Genomic DNA, 18,837 nt, shown 5'->3' with positions numbered 1-18,837 from the left:
CCTTGTCAAGTGTCATCCTAAAAGTTCTTTCCTCAGGGAGGCCTTCCCTACACCCACCAATGTGAAGTTACGACTCCCTCCATTACACTCTCTCTATCTATACTTCTACAATCGTAATACTTGTCACACTTTCTCATAGTCACTGGATTAATATGTCTTCTCTTCTAGTCACTAGAGGTCCAGGAAGGCAGAAGCCACTCCTGTTCAATTTTCTGTCCTCACTACCTAGCAGATTGCCTGCCATCTTCACAGATAATAAATTCTTGAATGAAATAACAAATGATATCACACCTTACAATGCTTAGGAGTCAGAGAGAAGAAAATTGGTCCTGGAATGCCATTCTTATAGAATTTAATAATGTTCATAGATACTTACTATTTATAAAATTAGTAGATACAGATTTTCAATCACACATATTAAATGAATTATTAAACCTAGTCCCCTCGGTTACAGGGACAGTCTCTCACTTAAGGGTCAATTTCTGAAACCCAAACAGAGCTGCCCTTCAGGCCTACTCCAGAATTATTGATAAGCCATATTACAGAACTATGACAGTGTCCTTTTGGTCCTTCATTTTTTTTTCCTTTTTTTTTTTTTTTTGAGATAGAGTCTTCTTCTGTTGCCCAGGCTGGAGTGCAGTGGCAGCAGCCTCCACCTCCCGGGTTCTAGGGATTCTCCTGCCTCAGCCTCCTGAGTAGCTGGGACTACAAGTGCCCACCACCATGCCAAGCTAATTTTTGTAGTTTTAGTAGAGGTGGGGTTTCACCATGTTGGGCAGACTGGTCTCGAATTCCTGACTTCAAATGATCCACCCACCTTGGCCTCTCAAAGTGCTGGGATTACAGTTGTGAGCCACTGCATGCGGCCAACAGAAACTATCTTAAAAAGTGGCTGTAGGCTGGGTGAGGTGGCTCACGCCTGTAATCCGAGCACTTCAGGAGGCGGGTGGATCATGAGGTCAGGAGATCAAGACCATCTTGCTAAGTAAGTGTAAGGTAAACTCTTAGCTTACTGCTAATTAAGTTTAAGGTAAACAGTTAAGTGCTCAGTAAGGGGAAGCAATCATTATTTTAACAATTATTGTTATTAACCCCAACATAAGCAAATGTTTAAAGATGTCTGCGCAGGAGAAATGATCAAAGAGGTTCTTGAGGATTAATCTCACCAATTACTTCCCCTCCAGAGTTAAACTATCAAAATCTATCACCTCTTCCCCCCTTCCTCACTCTATAACATCCTTCCCAGTGAACATCATCCCCAGGCGGAGCCCAAAACCAGCACCTAAGGCTCTCTCATGTTAGTGAAAGGATTCCAGCTGGTGAGCCCCACCACTGTGGGGACAAACTCAATTGAGTTGAGCTACGGCCTCTGGGATGAAGGATCACAACCACCTAATCCCACCCTCAATGTACTCAGCCACCACCACCCAGGATTTATATCCAGGGTGCGCTCTGAAGAAAATAAAGCCAGTGGTATTTCTTTTCAACTCTAAAGCATAGATAGTTCCCCCTAAAACACAGGAAGGGTCCAGGTTTTCAGAATGACCCTGTTTCTCAAGTCCCTTAACTGCTAACCTAGGAGCTTATTCTCTGGAGAGTTTCTGAAGAAAAGCTTCTCTTTGCCTCAGTTTCCTTATCTGTAAAATGGGTGATAATAACGGTACTACTTCCTGAGGTCCCAGTGAGAATTAGATGAGTCAATACGTATAAAGGGCCTAGAACACTACCTGGCACGTAATAAGTGCTCCGTAGGTGTTAGCTTAACTTTATTATGAACTTTATTTCTTCCATCTTATTTGTACTGCTTTCTATTTGTGATCATATATTTTTCAATTAGTAAGCATTAACAGTGGCCTTGTAACAGACTATTTCAGCCCCAGTGCACCTTTGGGGCAGCAGTTTGGCTGGTGGCTTATAAATAGTCATCTGCCAGATCAGAGGCACCCACGCTTTTCTACAGACACAGTGGAAGTTGTATCTGTTAATTTCATTCATTGAGAAAATACACTGTAGATAAAAGAATCCAGCAAAGCCTTTAAATTAATTGGTAACTTTATTAATAACAATAGCATCTACACACATTTGAAAATACACATGTAGGAGACAATTAAGATCTATTCAGTCTGTGATAATGTCTAGAGCTCATTTGGATTCATCAAACCCCTGCCATCAACTCCAAAAGCCCTTAGCCAAAAACAGAGTTGAATCACTCATCAAACCATCAGTGTCTTCCTCGGCAGAATCAAGGGTTGGACAGAAAGATTAAATATTCTGCACCTCCACAAAATAAAACTAAAATGCAATTGTCCTGCATCTGAGAATACAAGGGTGAACAGTATGAGCTGCATGACTGTGAACCAATGAGGCTTCTCTTGGCCTCATTTGTAAAAAGGAGATTAACTATGTAGTCCCGCCTATATTGCATGGCCTCCTGAAAAGCAAATGAGGTGGTAAGTGTAAATTAAAAGCTCCTCTCTTTTAAGAGGGGAACACCATGAGGGGAGAGTAAGAAAAGGAGAAGGAAAAGGCTCTTTCCAGTGACCAACACGCTGAATTTGATGAAAATCCAAAAGAGGTTATGCTAAACTGAGAAGCATAAGGGTGGATCTACCATTGCCACCTCCTCTTTGTTGCAAAAAAAAAATCTTAACACGGCCCCCTCCCAGCTGTTGCACTGAGGTGACTAAGGATACGTTTGAGGAAGTAGCTCCAAAAACATTTCCATTTTCACTGTGCCTTCACATACATCTAATGGAAATGAACAGCACCCATCATCCAACCACGGAAGCGATTAAGGGTGGAATGGAAAAACTAACCCAACAATATTAGATCAATACGTAGTATTTAAGTAAGTGTCCATAATGTGCCAGGCTGAAGATGCACGGGAAAACCACACCAGCCGGTCTGTCAAGGGCTTGAGAATACCATAAACAAGAAAACAGACGAACCAATTTCAGACAGCTGCTAGAGAAGGAAGATAAAATGAGACAGGCAAATATGAGAGGCGCGAATTCCTGAGTGGATGACGTAGGTCTCTGAGAGGTGACTTTTGAGCCCGTATCTACATGTTAAGTGCCTCGCAGTGACCTGGGGCCGTAGCGTTACCATTTAAAGCAGAGACCATTAAATGCAAAAATTATCAACAAAACGAGAAATAGGAATTTCAAAGTCTCAAAGTGAACGACGGAAACTGAAATCTACAAATTAGAAAAAAGCGCAGAATTTTGAATATTCTTGTCGCCCAATCAGGAAAAGGCTGGGACCCGGCTGCGCGGGCTTTGTCCAAAAGACACAGAACGGCTGGTATCCACAGGAGGCCCCATCGCACGGCAGAACTGGTGACCGGACACAAAAGCTGCTGCCAAGCGTCAGTCATACAGAGCGGTCACGCAGTGTTTGCGGAACCCGGGCTGAATTGTGTCCTGGAGTTCTCTTAAATGACAGCCGAACTCAGCCACTTCGTTTTAGAATGAAACAGACCCAAGAAGCCACCAGGGCGCCAGTGTGGGGCGGGAGTGGGGACGGGCAAAGAGGCGGATTCCCAACATCCTGAGAACCGACTCCTGGGAAGGCTAAGCAGCACAATGAGTAAAGACACGCTCTAGATTCAAAAGCAAATCCAATCACGCACTGGGGACCTCGAGTTCCAAATGGTTAAAAAGCTACGTGTGCCATTTCCCATGACCTTCACACTAAAATAACTTACTTTATGAAAAGAAACTAAGGGAGTAAGTGAACAAGCTCTTTTCTAGTGATTAGATGGGTGGCTCTTAAAAGAGCCTTTGGAGTCAAGCAGCCGGCGACTCGAGCGAGCGAGCGCCAGGTCCCGGCAGGGACTCACTTGGAGCTGGTGTACTTGGTGACCGCCTTGGTGCCCTCGGACACGGCGTGCTTGGCCAGCTCGCCGGGCAGCAGCAGGCGCACGGCCGTCTGGATCTCGCGGGATGTGATGGTGGAGCGTTTGTTGTAGTGCGCCAGGCGGGACGCCTCTCCCGCTATGCGCTCGAAGATGTCGTTGACGAAGGAGTTCATGATGCCCATGGCCTTGGACGAGATGCCGGTGTCGGGGTGGACCTGCTTCAGCACCTTGTACACGTAGATGGAGTAGCTCTCTTTGCGGCTGCGCTTGCGCTTCTTGCCGTCTTTCTTCTGGGCTTTGGTGACGGCTTTCTTGGAGCCCTTTTTAGGGGCCGGAGCGGATTTTGCCGGTTCAGGCATGGTAAGACACAGTACAAACGCGACTTAGCCAAGAAAAGAAGTAAGAGAATGGGCGGGCCTGATTCTTTTATAACCACCGTATGCAAATTAGGGCTCCGAAAGTCATTCATTTCCATTGGTCCGTGTGCGGACCTTGCGTTTTCAGCAATGCGTACGTAACAACACCGACTCTTGACTTGATTGGCCGGTTCTGAAGCCCTATTAGGACCAATGAAAAACTCGTTCTTGACCCCACCCCTAGGAAAGCTTATAAAGGCTTTCTTCTTGGTTCTCTTTCAAGCTTATTTTGTTGCGAGGTTCTGAGCGTTGTCTGTGTTTAACCTTGATTTCAGTCATGTCTGGTCGTGGCAAACAAGGAGGCAAGGCCCGCGCCAAGGCCAAGTCGCGCTCGTCCCGCGCTGGCCTCCAGTTCCCGGTAGGGCGAGTGCACCGCTTACTGCGCAAAGGCAACTACGCGGAGCGGGTGGGGGCCGGCGCGCCCGTCTACATGGCGGCGGTCCTCGAGTACCTGACCGCCGAGATCCTGGAGCTGGCGGGCAACGCGGCTCGGGACAACAAGAAGACGCGCATCATCCCTCGTCACCTCCAGCTGGCCATCCGCAACGACGAGGAACTGAACAAGCTGCTGGGCAAAGTCACCATCGCCCAGGGCGGCGTTTTGCCTAACATCCAGGCCGTTCTGTTACCAAAGAAAACCGAAAGCCACAAAGCCAAAAGCAAATAAATGCAGACAAACAAACCAAAGACCAAAGGCTCTTTTTAGAGCCACCCAAGTTTTCAAAAAAAGAGCTAATGCGCTATTTCGTGATCAGCCCTTCATTTGACACTTTGGTGGCTCTTAAAAGAGCCTTTGGGGTGAATTGAGTATGGTGTCAAGCCTCTTAATTACTTGTTCTTGCCAGGCTTGTGACTCTCCGTTTTCTTGGGCAACAGGACAGCCTGGATATTGGGCAAGACGCCGCCCTGGGCAATGGTGACACCCCCGAGTAACTTGTTGAGCTCTTCGTCATTCCTCACTGCTAGTTGCAGATGGCGAGGGATGATGCGCGTCTTCTTGTTGTCCCGAGCCGCGTTGCCCGCTAGCTCCAGAATTTCCGCGGTCAGGTACTCGAGGACCGCCGCCAGGTACACCGGGGCGCCTGCCCCCACCCGCTCCGCGTAGTTGCCTTTGCGCAGCAAGCGGTGCACTCGCCCCACCGGGAACTGGAGGCCAGCGCGGGACGAGCGCGACTTGGCCTTAGCGCGGGCCTTGCCTCCCTGCTTTCCGCGTCCTGACATTACGGCTAAAATTGCAGTTACAGCTTCTTTTACAAGGAGAAGAATGTGGAAAGAATAACCAATTTGATGTAATTTATAAGAGGTACCGGGAGGGGTGAAGGGAAGTCGTTTGATTGGCTAAAAGCGGAGCCGTATCCAACAGCCAATAGGAAAGCAGAAAGCCGCCTCTTGGTTTGCATCCTGCACTGAAAGGAAATGACGGATTTTGTAAGTATCTACCAATCGCTGAGAGCCACATTAAAGCCCCTTATTTGCATGCCAGGATCTTTAAAGAGAGTAGGCTTTCAAACAAAATGCTGGTTTTGTCTTACTGAGGGGGACTGTGGGTTTTTGTTTTGTTTTGCTTTGCTTTGTTTAGTTTACAGCCGAGAAATTCCAATATGGACCCTAAGGAACTGCAGAAGACATCCTTAGACGGAGAGTTACGCTCACGCAAGAGTAGGGGATTCTGAAGCCGATGATCCCCTTGAGCTCTAAACTACCAAGTCCCGCCCTTTTTGTCTCGTCACAGCCAAATTCCCTTTAAAAATACATGTACTACTAAGGCTGCCTCCTTTCTCGCCCCTAAACTTAACTCGCCCGCAGCGGCGTGTCTCCGCCCCGCCCCCACCCCCCTGCACTCCTCGGAATCCGGTTTGACCGAGGCTAGAATAGATTTGTCATCCTCCTCTTGACCTCCAGGAGGCGGCCTTCAAACTTGCTCCCTTGGCTTTCAAAATGTCGCCCTCTGTTTTTCTTCTTACCTCGCTTACTTTTCTTATCCTGCTCCCCCATGCCACTGCCCATCTCTAAATCTGCGAGTCCAGCTGGACTGTTTCCCTATCTCCAATTCTTCACTTATCCCGAAGAGTCTTACCCATTATATGCTTTCAACTAACATCCAAGTTTGTTTCAGAAGCTCAGACCCTTATGCCTAACTGCTTACTGAATACTTCAACCTACTTATCCCAACGAGCACCTCAAACTCAAACTGAACCTCAGCCTATCCGAACGCGAACTCATGCAAACAACCTCCCCTCTTTGCCCTCTTTTCCTGAAATGCACCAGCATACTTACAGATACGTAAGCCGAAATCTACTCTACTCTTCCCTTCGTCTTAGCAGGTCCAGTCAGTTGCTTCCTTAACATCCCTTCAGACTTTTTCTCCATGCTCCCTTGTCCACCTCATCATCATCCCTTAGATTTCAGCAACAGCCGGGAAAGGGTAATTTTGCCGCCAGGCACTAATCGCTGGCATGACTCCAACGGCCTTAGAAATCTTTCCTGAAAGCTCTTCTTTTTTTCTTTTATCCCATTTAACAGATGAACCTGAAAGCTCTTGTGTTTCTTCCTCCTCAACGTCCCATCTCTGGGAGTTCTACATCTCCTACACCATTCTCACCCTTTCCTTAGTATCCCTTAAGGTCAGGTAGAATGCTAGAGAGAAAAAATAGACTTGTGGGTTTTTTGTTTGTTTTTTGAGGCGGAGTTTCCTCTGTCACCCAGGCTGGAGCACTATCTCAGCTCACTGCAACCTCCACCACCGCCTCCTCCACCCGGCCCCCACCCACCCGGGTTCAAGCGATCCTCCCACCTCAGCCTCCCGAGTAGCTGAGATGACAGGCGCCCACCACCCCGCCTGGCTAATTTTTGTATTTTTAGTAGAGATGGGGTTTCATCTCTACTAATGTTGACCAGGGTGATCTCGAACTCCTGACCTCAAATCTCGAATGTTGGCCAAGCTGGTCTCGAACTCCTGACCTCAAATGATCTGCCCACCTCGACCTCCCAAAGTGCTGGGATTACAGGCGTGAGCCACTGCACCCGGCCAGAAAATACTTAAATCATTCTTTGACACTTTTTCTGATGTTTTCTCCTTTATTCTCACCAGTTTATTCAACTGGCATTTATTGGATGCGTGCTATTGGGCCATGGGTGTATAGATAATTGAAAGTAGTACAAACAAGTCTGTGATGAAATGCCTCCAGAAAATGGAGGAAATCTGGTGAACTCTGAGAGTTAAATTAGTTAAAATCAGCTACGTATAGAGATTACTCCTGGTAAGAATGCTGGTATAGATTTGGGAAACACCAAAGTTCAGACAGAGGTGATGAGGGTGTAACCTAAGATCCTTCTAATCCAGTTGATTATATCATTTGAGAAGATGAATGTTAACAGAAAGGTGCGGTCCACATAGAGTCCAAACAGGTGGCAATTATAGTAGGAATATGTTATGTTTTCACCAACACTAAAATATATCTGGCAGATGTAAAGTTTGGCCTAGAAAAGGGTCCTTGGTTATGAAAGCATCAACCTTTTCTCACAGCCTGGGTGAAATATTTCTGAAGACTATCCAAGTTCTTTCATTCAGATTCGGTGCTCAATTAACAACTTTCTGATTATTCTATTCCAAGATAAAAACATAAGACTGAAGTGGGGGGAACCAGTTGTAGAAAGATGTTCATCATATAATTCAATGAATTTGCATTTTGGACTATTCATAAATTTTGTGTGTACTTTGTTAGCATGGGCCCCTCCCCAAGAAGCCAGTCAGTCCTGGAAGTTCTAATAGTGTCAGCTTTTCAGACCTAAAGGGCTGAGAACAAAACCCAGATGATAGGGGACCCCACCACAATCCTGGCACCCCATAAGGCCCTGCTTGAGGGGCAAGATGACCTTCCTTTCTTTCTCTGACCTCCTTTTTTTTTATTTTTTATTTTTTTTTATTTTCTTCCCAGACAGAGTCTCACTCTGTCAGCCAGGCTGGAGTGCAGTGGCAGAGTCTCAGCTCACTGCAACCTCTGCTTCTCGGGTTCAAGTAATTCTCATGCCTCAGCCAACCAAATAGCTGGGATTACAGGCATGCGCCACCACATCCAGCTAATTTTTGTATTTTCAGTAGAAACAGGGTTTTGCCACGTTGTCCAGGCTGGTCTCGAACTCCCAAAGTGCTGGGATTACAGATGTGAGCCACTGCGCCTGGACTTGACCTCTGATTTCTTTTTTACTTCTATCACAGTGCTCTGTGCCATAAGAAGGGTGAAAGAAAAAGAGATTATGTTGAAACCCTACTATGATAAACCCTACAGTAGTGACTGCCTACAAAGTAGATAAAATTATGTGTTTCACAAATAAACTGAAGCTTACAGGGATTAAAACAATTGCTGGGCCAGATGTGGTGGCTCACGCCTGTAATCCCAGCACTTTGGGAGGCCGAGGCGGATAGCTTGAACCCAGGAGTTTAAGACTAGCCTGGGCAACATGGTGAAACCCCATCTCTACAAAAAATACAAAAATTAACTGAATGTGGTGGGGCACACACCTGTGACTTGTGGTCTCAGCTACTTGGGAGGCTGAGGTTGGAGGATTACTTGAGCCCAGAAGGCAGAGGTTGCAGTGAGCCGAAATAGCGCCACTGCACTCCAGCCTGGGTGACAGAGCAAGACTCTATGTCAAAAAAAAAATTGCTGAAGGTCACACAGCCACATGATTAGAGCCTAGGTCTGCCTGACTCAAATAACATGCTCCTCACCATGTCATTCACACTCTCACTAACTAGATGTTGGGCTTAAAGAAGTCATTTAATTTATCCAGCCATTGTTTCTTCCTCCGTACAAAAAAAAGGAAGAAAGAATTATTAGATGAGATCTTCTCTACTCCCACACAAATATCCTTGCTGTGCCCACATCTCTTTGTTCATATCCTGGTGACAGCACTCACCATTCTGTACTGTGCTCTGTGTGTGTGTGTGTGTGTGTGTGTGTGTGTGAGAGAGAGAGATGGAGTTTCATGTGTGTGTGTGTGTGTATGTGTGTGTGTGTGTGTGTGATGGAGTTTCGCTCTGTCGCCCAGGCTGGAATGCAATGGCACGATCTCTGCCCGCTGCAACCTCTGCCTCCCAGGTTCAAGAGATTGTCCTGCCTCAGTCTCCCAAGTAGCTGGGATTACAGGAATGTGCAACCACACCTGGCTAATTTTTTTATTTTTAGTAGAAATGGGGTTTCACCATGTTGGCCAGGCTGGTCTTGAACTCCTGACTTCAGGTGATCCACCCATCTCAGCCTCCCAAAGTGGTGGGATTATAGGCGTCAGCCACTGTACCCAGCCTGTACTGTGCTTTAATCTCCTTTCTGTAACCATTTCCAGAGAAAGATCATGTCTTCCTCTTATTTGAATCAAGAGTTCTTGATTCCTTCCACCTGGCCCTTAATAGTTTCGTTAAATGTTTTTGGCATGAATAAATGAAACAAACTCTTAGAAAATTAGCATTTTCTTTTCTAAAATATTTAGTCAACAACCACTCTCCAAATGACAACTATAAATAGTAGATGATGGTAAACAGAATGGGAAGATATAATAGAAGCTCATCAGTTAAATAAAAATAATATAGGCCAGGCACAGTGGCTCACGCCTGTAATCCCAGCACTTTGGGAGGCCAAGGCGGGTGGATCACGAGGTCAGGGGTTCGAGACCAGCCTGACCAACATGGTGAAACCACATCTCTACTAAAAATACAAAAATTAGCTGGGCATGATGGTGGGTGCCTGTAATCCCAGCTACTCAGGAGGCTGAGGCAGGAGAATTGCTTGAACCCGGGAGGCGGAGGTTGCAGTGAGCCGAGATCATGCCACTGCACTCCAGCCTGGGTGACAGAGCGAGACTCTGTCTCAAAAAATAATAATAATAATAATATTAATATAGCCTACCATAATACAGTTGCTGGAATAAAGGAGAATAAGTGTAAATAACCTAATAGAGAGCTTGGGAACCTGAGAGGCCCCACAGCTAGGTTAGGAGGATATGATGGTTCATTTTATGAGTCAACTTGCCTGGCCCAACAGCTAGTAAAACATTTTCTGAGTTTTGTTTTTGTTTTTTGTTTTTTTTTGAGACGGAGTTTCACTCTTGTTGCCCAGGCTGGAGTGCAATGACGCGATCTCGGCTCACAGCAACCTCCACCTCCCAGGTTCAAGCGATTCTCCTGCCTCAGCCTCCCAAGTAGCTGAGATTACAGGCGTGAGCCACCATGCCTGGCTAATTTTGTATTTTTAGTAGAGACAGGGTTTCTCCATGTTGGTCAGGCTGGTCTCGAACTCCCGACCTCAGGTGATCCGCCCGCCTCAGCCTCCCAAAGCGCTGGGATTACAGGCATAAGCCACCACACCTGGCCCATTTTTCTGGGTATTTCTGAAAGAGATTAGCATTTGAGGCCAGGCACGGTGGCTCACGCCTGTAATCCCAGCACTTTGGGAGGCCGAGGCAGGCGGATCACCTGAGGTTGGGAGTTCGAGACCAGCCTGGCCAATATGGTGAAACCCCATCTCTACTAAAAATACAAAAAATTAGCTGGTGTGGTGGCATGCACCTGTGTAGTCCCAGCTACTCAGGAGGCTGAGGCAGGAGAATCGCTTGAACCCAGGAGGTGGAGGTTGCAGTGAGCCATGATCGGACCACTGCACTCCAGCCTGGGCAACAGAGCGAGACTCTGTCTCAAAAACAAACAAACAAAAAGTAATCTATGGTGATAAAGGTTAGAATAATGAGACTAATGATTAACTATGGCAGGGTAATACTGACTTCCCTGGAAGTCTTCTGAGGTGCTGGGAATTTTCTTTATCTTGATATGGGCATATTCATATGTAAAATTCAGCTCTACATTTAAGATTTATAGGGGTTTTTTGTTTGTTTGTTTTTTGTTTTTGAGACAGTCTCCCTCTGTCACCGAGGCTAGAGTGCAGTGGTGTGATCCCAGCTCACTGCAACTCTGCCTCTCGGGTTCAAGCCAATTCTCATGCCTCAGCCTCCCAAATAGTTGGGATTACAGGTGCCTGCCACCACGCCCAGCTAATTTTTGTATTTTTAGTAGAGACGGGGTTGGCCAACTCATGTTGGCCAGGCTGGTCTCGAACTCCTGATCTCAAGTGATCCACCTTCCTTGGCCTCCCAAAGTGCTGAGATTACAGGCATGAGTCACCACGCCCGGCCTACATTTATAAATCTCTTACATGTACATCATACCTCAGTAAGCACAATTTTTAAATATAAACAAAATTGAAGTAGTCATCATGGGGAAAACAATGAGTACTTTGTTGGGCATCCCAATCCTCATGTTACAGATGAGTGTTTATCATTGTTTGGTTGTTTTGTTTAATTGTGTATGAGGTGGCTAACATAATCTCTTGGTGCTTAAAGCCTCTAAAAGCCTTAATCTGGCCACGACAGACCTTCATTAAATAGTAGATATTATTATGACTATATTTTTATTAGAAACAAAGACAATAAGCTTGCCCTGTGGAGCTCGCAACTTGCAAAGCTTTCGTTTATTTTTACGACAGCAATAATAGTGAAGTTGCCCTCTCCATTCATACATCAATTCACTCATCCATCCAATATATCTTATTGAACACCTAAGTATGTCAACACTGAGCTTGGCATCACACATCTAGAATATAGTGAATACCATTCATTGTGCCTGGATCTCTCTTTCCACGTGGTTAGTTCCCTCTAGTCATTCAAATTTCTGTTTAAATGTTACCTTCACACCTAGGCTTTCCCTGACCTCAGCCTCCTACCTCTCCCTAACACTGTCACTGGATTTGCAAACTGCAAGGTCCTAACCAAAGCAAGTCCTATAGATGCCATCTTTGTAGCAGCTTTCTAATCAATGTACTTCTCTCTAGCCCATCTCGTGCCTTCACTCAGGTTATCTTTCACCCAGACTACCAACAAAGACTTTGCTACTCCTCTCCCTGCTTCTACACTTCCCACTCCTCACCAGAGTGGGCTTTCTAATAGACATTCTGATTCTTTTCTCACCGTTTACTCTCTCCCCAGGTGATCACATACCACACCCCAGCCCCACCCCCATGATCTCATTTCATCTTCAACAACCCCTAACTAAGAGATGTCTCAAATATACTTCTCAGATGCTAAAATTAGTGGGAAAAAACTTAATGAGAATTAGGAAAGTAGACAGACTTAAAGTATCTTCCACAATTACAGACAGAAAAGGAATTTTATAGTGGAAAAGCCTGACAGATACCATCTTAATCAAGTGATCAGAACTATCACTAGTAATAACAAAAATAAAGATCACATGCCCTGGTAAGGTTCACAGAGAAGAATTCAACATTACTTCTGCAGTATTCCAGCCAAAAATGCATGTGCTAAATTTTAATCATAAAGAAACATCAGACAAACTCAGATTGAGGGGCATTCTACAAAATAAATGTCTGTAACTTCAAAGCTACCAAAGTCATGAAAGACAAAGGAAATCTAGGAAACTATTTCAAGTTAATGGAGAACAAAGAGATATAACAACTGAATGCAACATGTGATCCTAGATTGGATCCTGGACCAGAAAATATTTCTTTTCATTTTATATATAGGATAGTAGTGGAACAACTGGCAAATTTTGAATAAGGTCTGTAGATTAGATAATAGTACTGTATCTATGTTCATTTCTAGAGGCTAACAGTTATATTCCGGCTATGTGAGAAAATGTCTTTTTTTTTTTAAGTAAATATACATTCGTCAGGATTCTCCGGGGAAACAGAACGAATAGTAGATAGATTGATAGACTGATAGATAGTTTTATTATAAAAAATTGGCTTTTTGATTATGGAAGCTAATAAATCCCAAGATCCCCAAGATCTTCAGGGTAAGCTGGCAAGCTGGAGACCCAGGAGAGCTGATGATATAGTTCCAGTCCAAGTCCAAAGGCCTGAGAACCAATGGTGTAGTTCCAGTTCAAAGACGGAGTCTAAGACCCAGATGGAGCCAGTGTTTCACTTCTGAGTCTGAAGGCTGAGAAAAGCCAATGTCCGGGTCTCAAAGCAGTCAGGCAGAAGGAAGTCTCTCTTACTCCGGAGAGGGTCAGTCTTTTTGTTCTAGTCAAGCTTTCAACTGGTTGGATGGGACCCACCTACATTAGGGAGGGCAATTTACTCAGTCTACCAATTCAAATTTAATCTCATTCAAAATACTCTCACAGAAACACCCATATTTGGCCAAATATCTGAGCACCAATCCTCTAGAAGTTGGCACATTAACCATCACAGGCCGTGCGTGGTGGCTCACGCCTCTAATCCCAGCACTTTGGGAGGCTGAGGTGGGTGGATCACCTGAGGTCAGGAGTTTGAGACCAGCCTGGCCAACATGGTGAAACCCCCCTCTCCACTAAAAATACAAAAATTAGCCAGGCGCCATGGTCCACGCCTGTAATCCCAGCTACTCAGGAGGCTGAGGCACGAGAATCGCTTGAACCCAGGAGACAGAGGTTGCAGTAAGCCAAGATTGCATCACTGCACTCCAGCCTGGGCAACAGAGTGAGACTCCATCTCAAAAAAAAAAAAAAAAAAAATTAACCATCACAGGTAGAGTTTCATAGGCTTTATCTCTGAAACTTAGTCTCAAACAGTCCGGAAAATAATTACATATTTGTAGATAGGTACATACAAATAAAACAAACAGTAAATTGTTAATATTTGGGTAATGGTATCAGGATAAAGGATATACAGGAATTATTTGAACTGTTTTTTTAACTTTAGATGCACAAACCTTGTAATTATCCTTGACACTTTCCCTCCCACAACCAAGCCATTACCACACCCTGTAAGTTTTACTTTCCTAATATACATCTTGTAGCCACAATTTCTCTCCATTTCCACCACCACCAACACCACCTTGGTCCAAATCGTCATCATCTCTCACCTAGACTGCTACAGTAACCAACTTGTCTCCCTATTTCCACTCTTGCCTCCTCTACAATCCATTCTCCACCCTGAAGCCAGTGATCTTTGAGTCAGCTAAATGCCATGCATGATCCTTGGTTTCTGAAAATTAAACATTTATAATGTTTACTTAGACTGTGCTGCTATTACAAAATACCACTGACTGGGTAATTTATAAACAGAAATGTATTTTCTCACAGTTCTGGAGGCTGGGAAGTCCAAGATTATGGCACTGGCAGGTTTGGTATCTAGTGAAGGCCAGTTCCTCATAGATACACCATCGAGGTGACCTTACATGGCAGAAGGGACAGAAGGGGCCAACTTACCCCCTCAAGCTCTTTCAAAAGGCATTAATCCATTCTTGAGGGTGGAGCCCTCATAGCCTTATTACCTCCTAAAGGCCCCACCACTTAATACCAACACCATGGATTAATTTTCAACATGAATTCTGGAGGAGACATATTCAAACTATAGTAGACACCAATGAGACAGTTGGGGAAATCTGAACATCAACTGTATGTGATTATAGTATTGTATGAATGTTAAATGTCTTGGATGTGGTAATGATATTGTGGATATGTATGAAAATGTCCTTGTTCTTAGGAGATACACATTGAAAGTACATAGCAATTAAGTAAAGAATTTTGTGGGGCCGGGCGCGGTGGCTCACGCCTATAATCCCAGCACTTTGGGAGGCCGAGGCGGGCGGATCACCTGAGGTCGGGAGTTCAAGACCAGCCTGACCAACATGGAGAAACCCCGTCTCCACTAAAAACACAACATTAGCCAGGATGGTGGCACACGCCTGTAATCCCAGCTACTTGGGAGGCTGAGTCAGGAGAATTGCTTGAACCTAGGAGGCAGAGGTTGCTGTGAGGTGAGATCGCACCATTGCACTCCAGCCTGGGCAACGAGCAAAACTCCATCTCAAAAAAAAAAAAAAAAAAAAGAATTTTGTGGCTGGGTGCAGTGGCTCACGCCTGTAATCCCATCACTTTGGGAGGCTGAGGCAGGCGGATCACTTGAGGTCAGGAGTTCCAGAGCAGGAGGATCACTTGAGGTCAGGAGTTCCAGACCAGCCTGGCCAACATGGTGAAACCCCATCTCTACTAGAAAAGCAAAAAAATTTAGCCAGGTGTGGTGGCACCAGCCTGTAGTCCCAGCTACTCAGGAGGCTGAGGCAGGAGAATCACTTGAACCCAGAAGGTGGAGGTTGCAGTGGGCCAAGATGGCACCACTGCACTCCAGTCTGGGCGACAGAGTGAGACTCTGTTTAAAAAAAAAAAGAATTTTGGGCCGGGTGCAGTGGCTCACGCCTGTAATCCCTGTAATCCTGGGTGGCCGAGGAGGGTGGATCACCTGAGGTTGGGAGTTCCAGACCAGCCTGATCAACATGGAGAAACCCCATCTCTACTAAAAATACAAAATTAGCCAGGCATGGTGGCACATGCCTGTAATCCCAGCTAATCAGGAGGCTGAGGCAGGAGACTTGCTTGAACCCAGGAGGCAGAAGTTGCAGTGAGCCGAGATCACACCATTGCACTCCAGCCTGGGCAAGAAGAGCAAAACTCCGTCTAAAAAAAAAAAAAGAATTTTGCACCTAACTCAAGTGATTCAGCAGAAATAATTATTATTATTTCATTATTATTATACACACATACATTAAAAGAGAGATACAAAGCCCAGTCTGGCAAAATCTTGTTAGTGAATCTAGGTGAAGAGTGGATAAATGGGTTGCTCATTGTATTAATCTTGCAAATTTTCTGGAAGTTTTAATTTTTTTTAAAGGCTAGGGAAAACAGTGTATGTCATAAGTTAAATTTCTTGAGTGTGATAAGGGTATTGTGGTTATGTAGGAGAATCTCTTTGTTCTTAGGAGATACATATTGGAGTAGTTAGGGGTGAAATGTCATGCTATCTGCAACTTATTTTCAAATGGTTCATCAAAAAAAGCATATAAATATATTTTAAAGCATATGTAAAGTACTTAAATATATGAGTATATATGTACAAGTATAAAATAAATATAAATGTAAAAAATGGTGGGTCAAGTGAAAGGTAGAGGGTGTTGCTTTTCAACTATTCAACTTTTTCGTGGCTTTGACATTTTTCAAAATGAGAAGTTGGGGAAAAACATTTAGAAATATGTAAATATATTAAGGATACAAAATAAAATTTAAATAATTTTACAAGTTAAGAATCATCCTGGAAAAATTACATCCTGTTACATCCCTGCTTAAAACCTCAGTAGCTTCCCACTACTTCTAGGATAAAGACAAAATTGCCTAACAACGGCTACAAGGCCTGGGGTGGTCTGGCCCCTTCCTCTCCTCCCGGTACCCTACTCATCACCATCATCTGCCCCCTAGGCTCCAACCACACATAACCACACCCTAACTACACCAGAAGGAAAGACTCCCTCAAAATTCTCTCTCCTCCTGTCCTTTACACACGCGGCTACCAAAGCCAAAACCTCACTATGAGGGACTGAGAAATGGGTTCTCATGTTGTTTCTGCTGAACTGTTTCCCTAAATCTTCTCGGAAATATTCTCTGTCCGTCCCCCATTCCACCTCCCCAACCCCGGCCAAGTCTGTGTAACTTGCCTCCTTAGCATCCTGTGTTTATCTCATCGTAGCACCTAGTACCCAGTACTGCAATTGTCTGCTCACTTGTTAGTCTTCAGTGCTCTGTTATCTCCTTGAAGACAGGGCCTGACTTGACTCCCCAGTCCCCAGCACTAGTCTGGGGCACAGTAATTATGTATTCAATCAGACTTCCATTTTCTTGCATATAAAATAAAGGAGTTGGGCTGGATGATCTACAAGATCTATTGGCAGTAAAATAGATCTAATAATCCCAATCCCAACTGCGCCTGAATTCCCTTTTTCTTTGCATTGCTGGGTTCAGAATTTCTGACCACCTTACCAGTGGGGAGAATCCGAGACTACAGTTCCCATGATCCCTCAGGGCACCACGTGGTGCCTGCCCGTCCTACCAACGCGCAGCGAGGACTCCATTTCCCAGCGTGCCTCAGGAAGGGCGCCAGGACTGCATTTAGCTCCGGAGCTTCCAGAGTCCTGGCCCTGAGCGGGAATCGCAGTGGCCGAGGCTGAGCGGCAGGTAGAAGGGGCTTCTCCGGGGCTTTACAGGGAACACAGGGGCTTCGGCCCAACCACAAGTACGCAGTTGCACATGCCCTACTTTTGCCCATTCTTTGCAAACCCCCTAAGGAACGAACCCGCCTCGCGTGCGGGCCTTTCTAATCTCCGCTTGTCCCTCCACTTCCACAGCTGGAGGTCGAATTTACCCCGTCACGTAGAGAAAAGGGGGGGTGTCTCGGGTCTCCCTGTGTGGCATCAATGCGGGCTCCCTTTAGAAGCTGGTGTGGACGTCCGGGCGTGGGGTTAGGGCGGATGCGGGGATCGCGGGGCGGGTGTTGACATTGTGCTCTCACCAGGCGGATCGCCCCGACCCTCACTCCTGGCGTCTGCGTCTCTGGCGTGGCCGATGCTGAGTGGGCGGCTGGTCCCGGGTCTGGTCTCCATGGCTGGCCGCGTCTGTTTGTGCCAGGGCAGCGCGGGATCTGGGGCCGTCGGTCCGGTGGAGGCCGCCATTCGCACGAAGTTGGAGCAGGCCCTGAGCCCCGAGGTGCTAGAACTTCGCAACGAGAGCGGTGGCCACGCGGTCCCGCCTGGCAGTGAGACGCACTTCCGCGTGGCTGTGGTGAGCTCTCGTTTCGAGGGACTGAGCCCCCTACAACGACACCGGCTGATCCACGCAGCACTGGCCGAGGAGCTGGCAGGGCCGGTCCATGCGCTGGCCATCCAGGCACGGACCCCCGCCCAGTGGGGAGAGAACTCTCAGCTGGACACTAGCCCCCCATGCCTGGGTGGAAACAAGAAAACTCTAGGAACCCCCTGAACCCCAAGAGAGAGGGAGGACCAGGATCCGAATGGGCTGGGTGAGCACGAATTACTGAGGCCTTCCCTTTGATACAGTCCAGGATTTGTAAGGGATGAAGACCCCTGGGCCCCATTCTGTTGGGGTCCATACGTATTCTCCGAAGATAGCAACTTGCTTCAGGTCAAAGTGAACCCGAGAAAAGAGAAGAATCACTCACTACTGCTCCTGCCCTGGACTATTCAGGAAGGGCAGCCCGGATGTTCCATGTTAAATCGTGACAGAACTGCACCAGACCTGATGAGTTGGAAACAATCCTATACAGTAAAAGAAATTACACTGTGAGGCTGTGTTCTTAATGGACTGCTGAGTCAGTGCCAGAGGTGTTCTCGGGAGAAGAAAGATACCTGTAGACTAGTCGGGAAGGGCTTTATGAGGGAAGTGATCTAGTTGGATCTTTAAAGGAAAGCACAAAATTAACCAGAAAGGAGAGGATAGGTGCTGCAGGCAGGGAGAAGAACCTGAGCAAAGACATAGACGCTGGACTGAGCAGTGAGTTAATGGACAAGACAGGGGATATAGGCAGGGACACATTTGAATTTCATCTTGGGGGAATGTTTGGCTTTTTTACAGCCTGTTCATTTCCAAAAAGTAGTACTTGTATTTGTTTAAAAGAAAAATGTTTTTAAAACCCACTAAAGCAGTGAAAAGAGGATAAGAACTAAGAA

At 45.9% G+C, this 18,837-nt stretch overlaps 4 protein-coding genes across 4 annotated transcripts; 2 read left to right on the top strand and 2 right to left on the bottom strand.

Moving 5' to 3' along the window:
• Positions 1-2,034: 2,034 nt before the first annotated feature.
• LOC129012517 (histone H2B type 2-E) lies at positions 2,035-4,218 on the bottom strand. Its single transcript, XM_054448211.2, has one exon. The coding sequence runs from the start codon at positions 4,216-4,218 to the stop codon at positions 3,838-3,840; it is 381 nt and encodes a 126-aa protein (XP_054304186.1). The 3' UTR covers positions 2,035-3,837.
• Positions 4,219-4,514: 296 nt separating this feature from the next.
• On the bottom strand, positions 4,515-5,496 carry LOC129012849 (histone H2A type 2-B). Its single transcript, XM_054448957.2, has one exon. It carries the CDS (start codon positions 5,494-5,496, stop codon positions 5,104-5,106), a length of 393 nt encoding a protein of 130 aa, XP_054304932.1. The 3' UTR covers positions 4,515-5,103.
• On the top strand, positions 4,553-4,942 carry LOC129012844 (histone H2A type 2-C). Its single transcript, XM_054448944.2, has one exon. It carries the CDS (start codon positions 4,553-4,555, stop codon positions 4,940-4,942), a length of 390 nt encoding a protein of 129 aa, XP_054304919.1.
• BOLA1 (bolA family member 1) lies at positions 5,231-18,454 on the top strand. Its single transcript, XM_054448929.2, has 3 exons — positions 5,231-5,703; positions 17,117-17,329; positions 17,667-18,454. Exon 3 carries the CDS (start codon positions 17,717-17,719, stop codon positions 18,128-18,130), a length of 414 nt encoding a protein of 137 aa, XP_054304904.1. The 5' UTR covers positions 5,231-5,703; positions 17,117-17,329; positions 17,667-17,716; the 3' UTR covers positions 18,131-18,454.
• Positions 18,455-18,837: the final 383 nt, after the last annotated feature.

This window comes from Pongo pygmaeus, chromosome 1, assembly GCF_028885625.2.
Source record: "Pongo pygmaeus isolate AG05252 chromosome 1, NHGRI_mPonPyg2-v2.0_pri, whole genome shotgun sequence".
Classification (NCBI taxonomy): domain Eukaryota; kingdom Metazoa; phylum Chordata; class Mammalia; order Primates; family Hominidae; genus Pongo; species Pongo pygmaeus.
Note: the sequence above shows the minus strand (reverse complement) of the source record. Positions and strands in the feature narration are given on the sequence as shown.

Bases quoted from the DNA above. Each gene is read 5' to 3' on its own strand.
- LOC129012517 (XM_054448211.2), bottom strand. From the start codon at position 4,218: ATGCCTGAACCGGCAAAATCCGCTCCGGCCCCTAAAAAGGGCTCCAAG.
- LOC129012844 (XM_054448944.2), top strand. From the start codon at position 4,553: ATGTCTGGTCGTGGCAAACAAGGAGGCAAGGCCCGCGCCAAGGCCAAG.
- LOC129012849 (XM_054448957.2), bottom strand. From the start codon at position 5,496: ATGTCAGGACGCGGAAAGCAGGGAGGCAAGGCCCGCGCTAAGGCCAAG.
- BOLA1 (XM_054448929.2), top strand. From the start codon at position 17,717: ATGCTGAGTGGGCGGCTGGTCCCGGGTCTGGTCTCCATGGCTGGCCGC.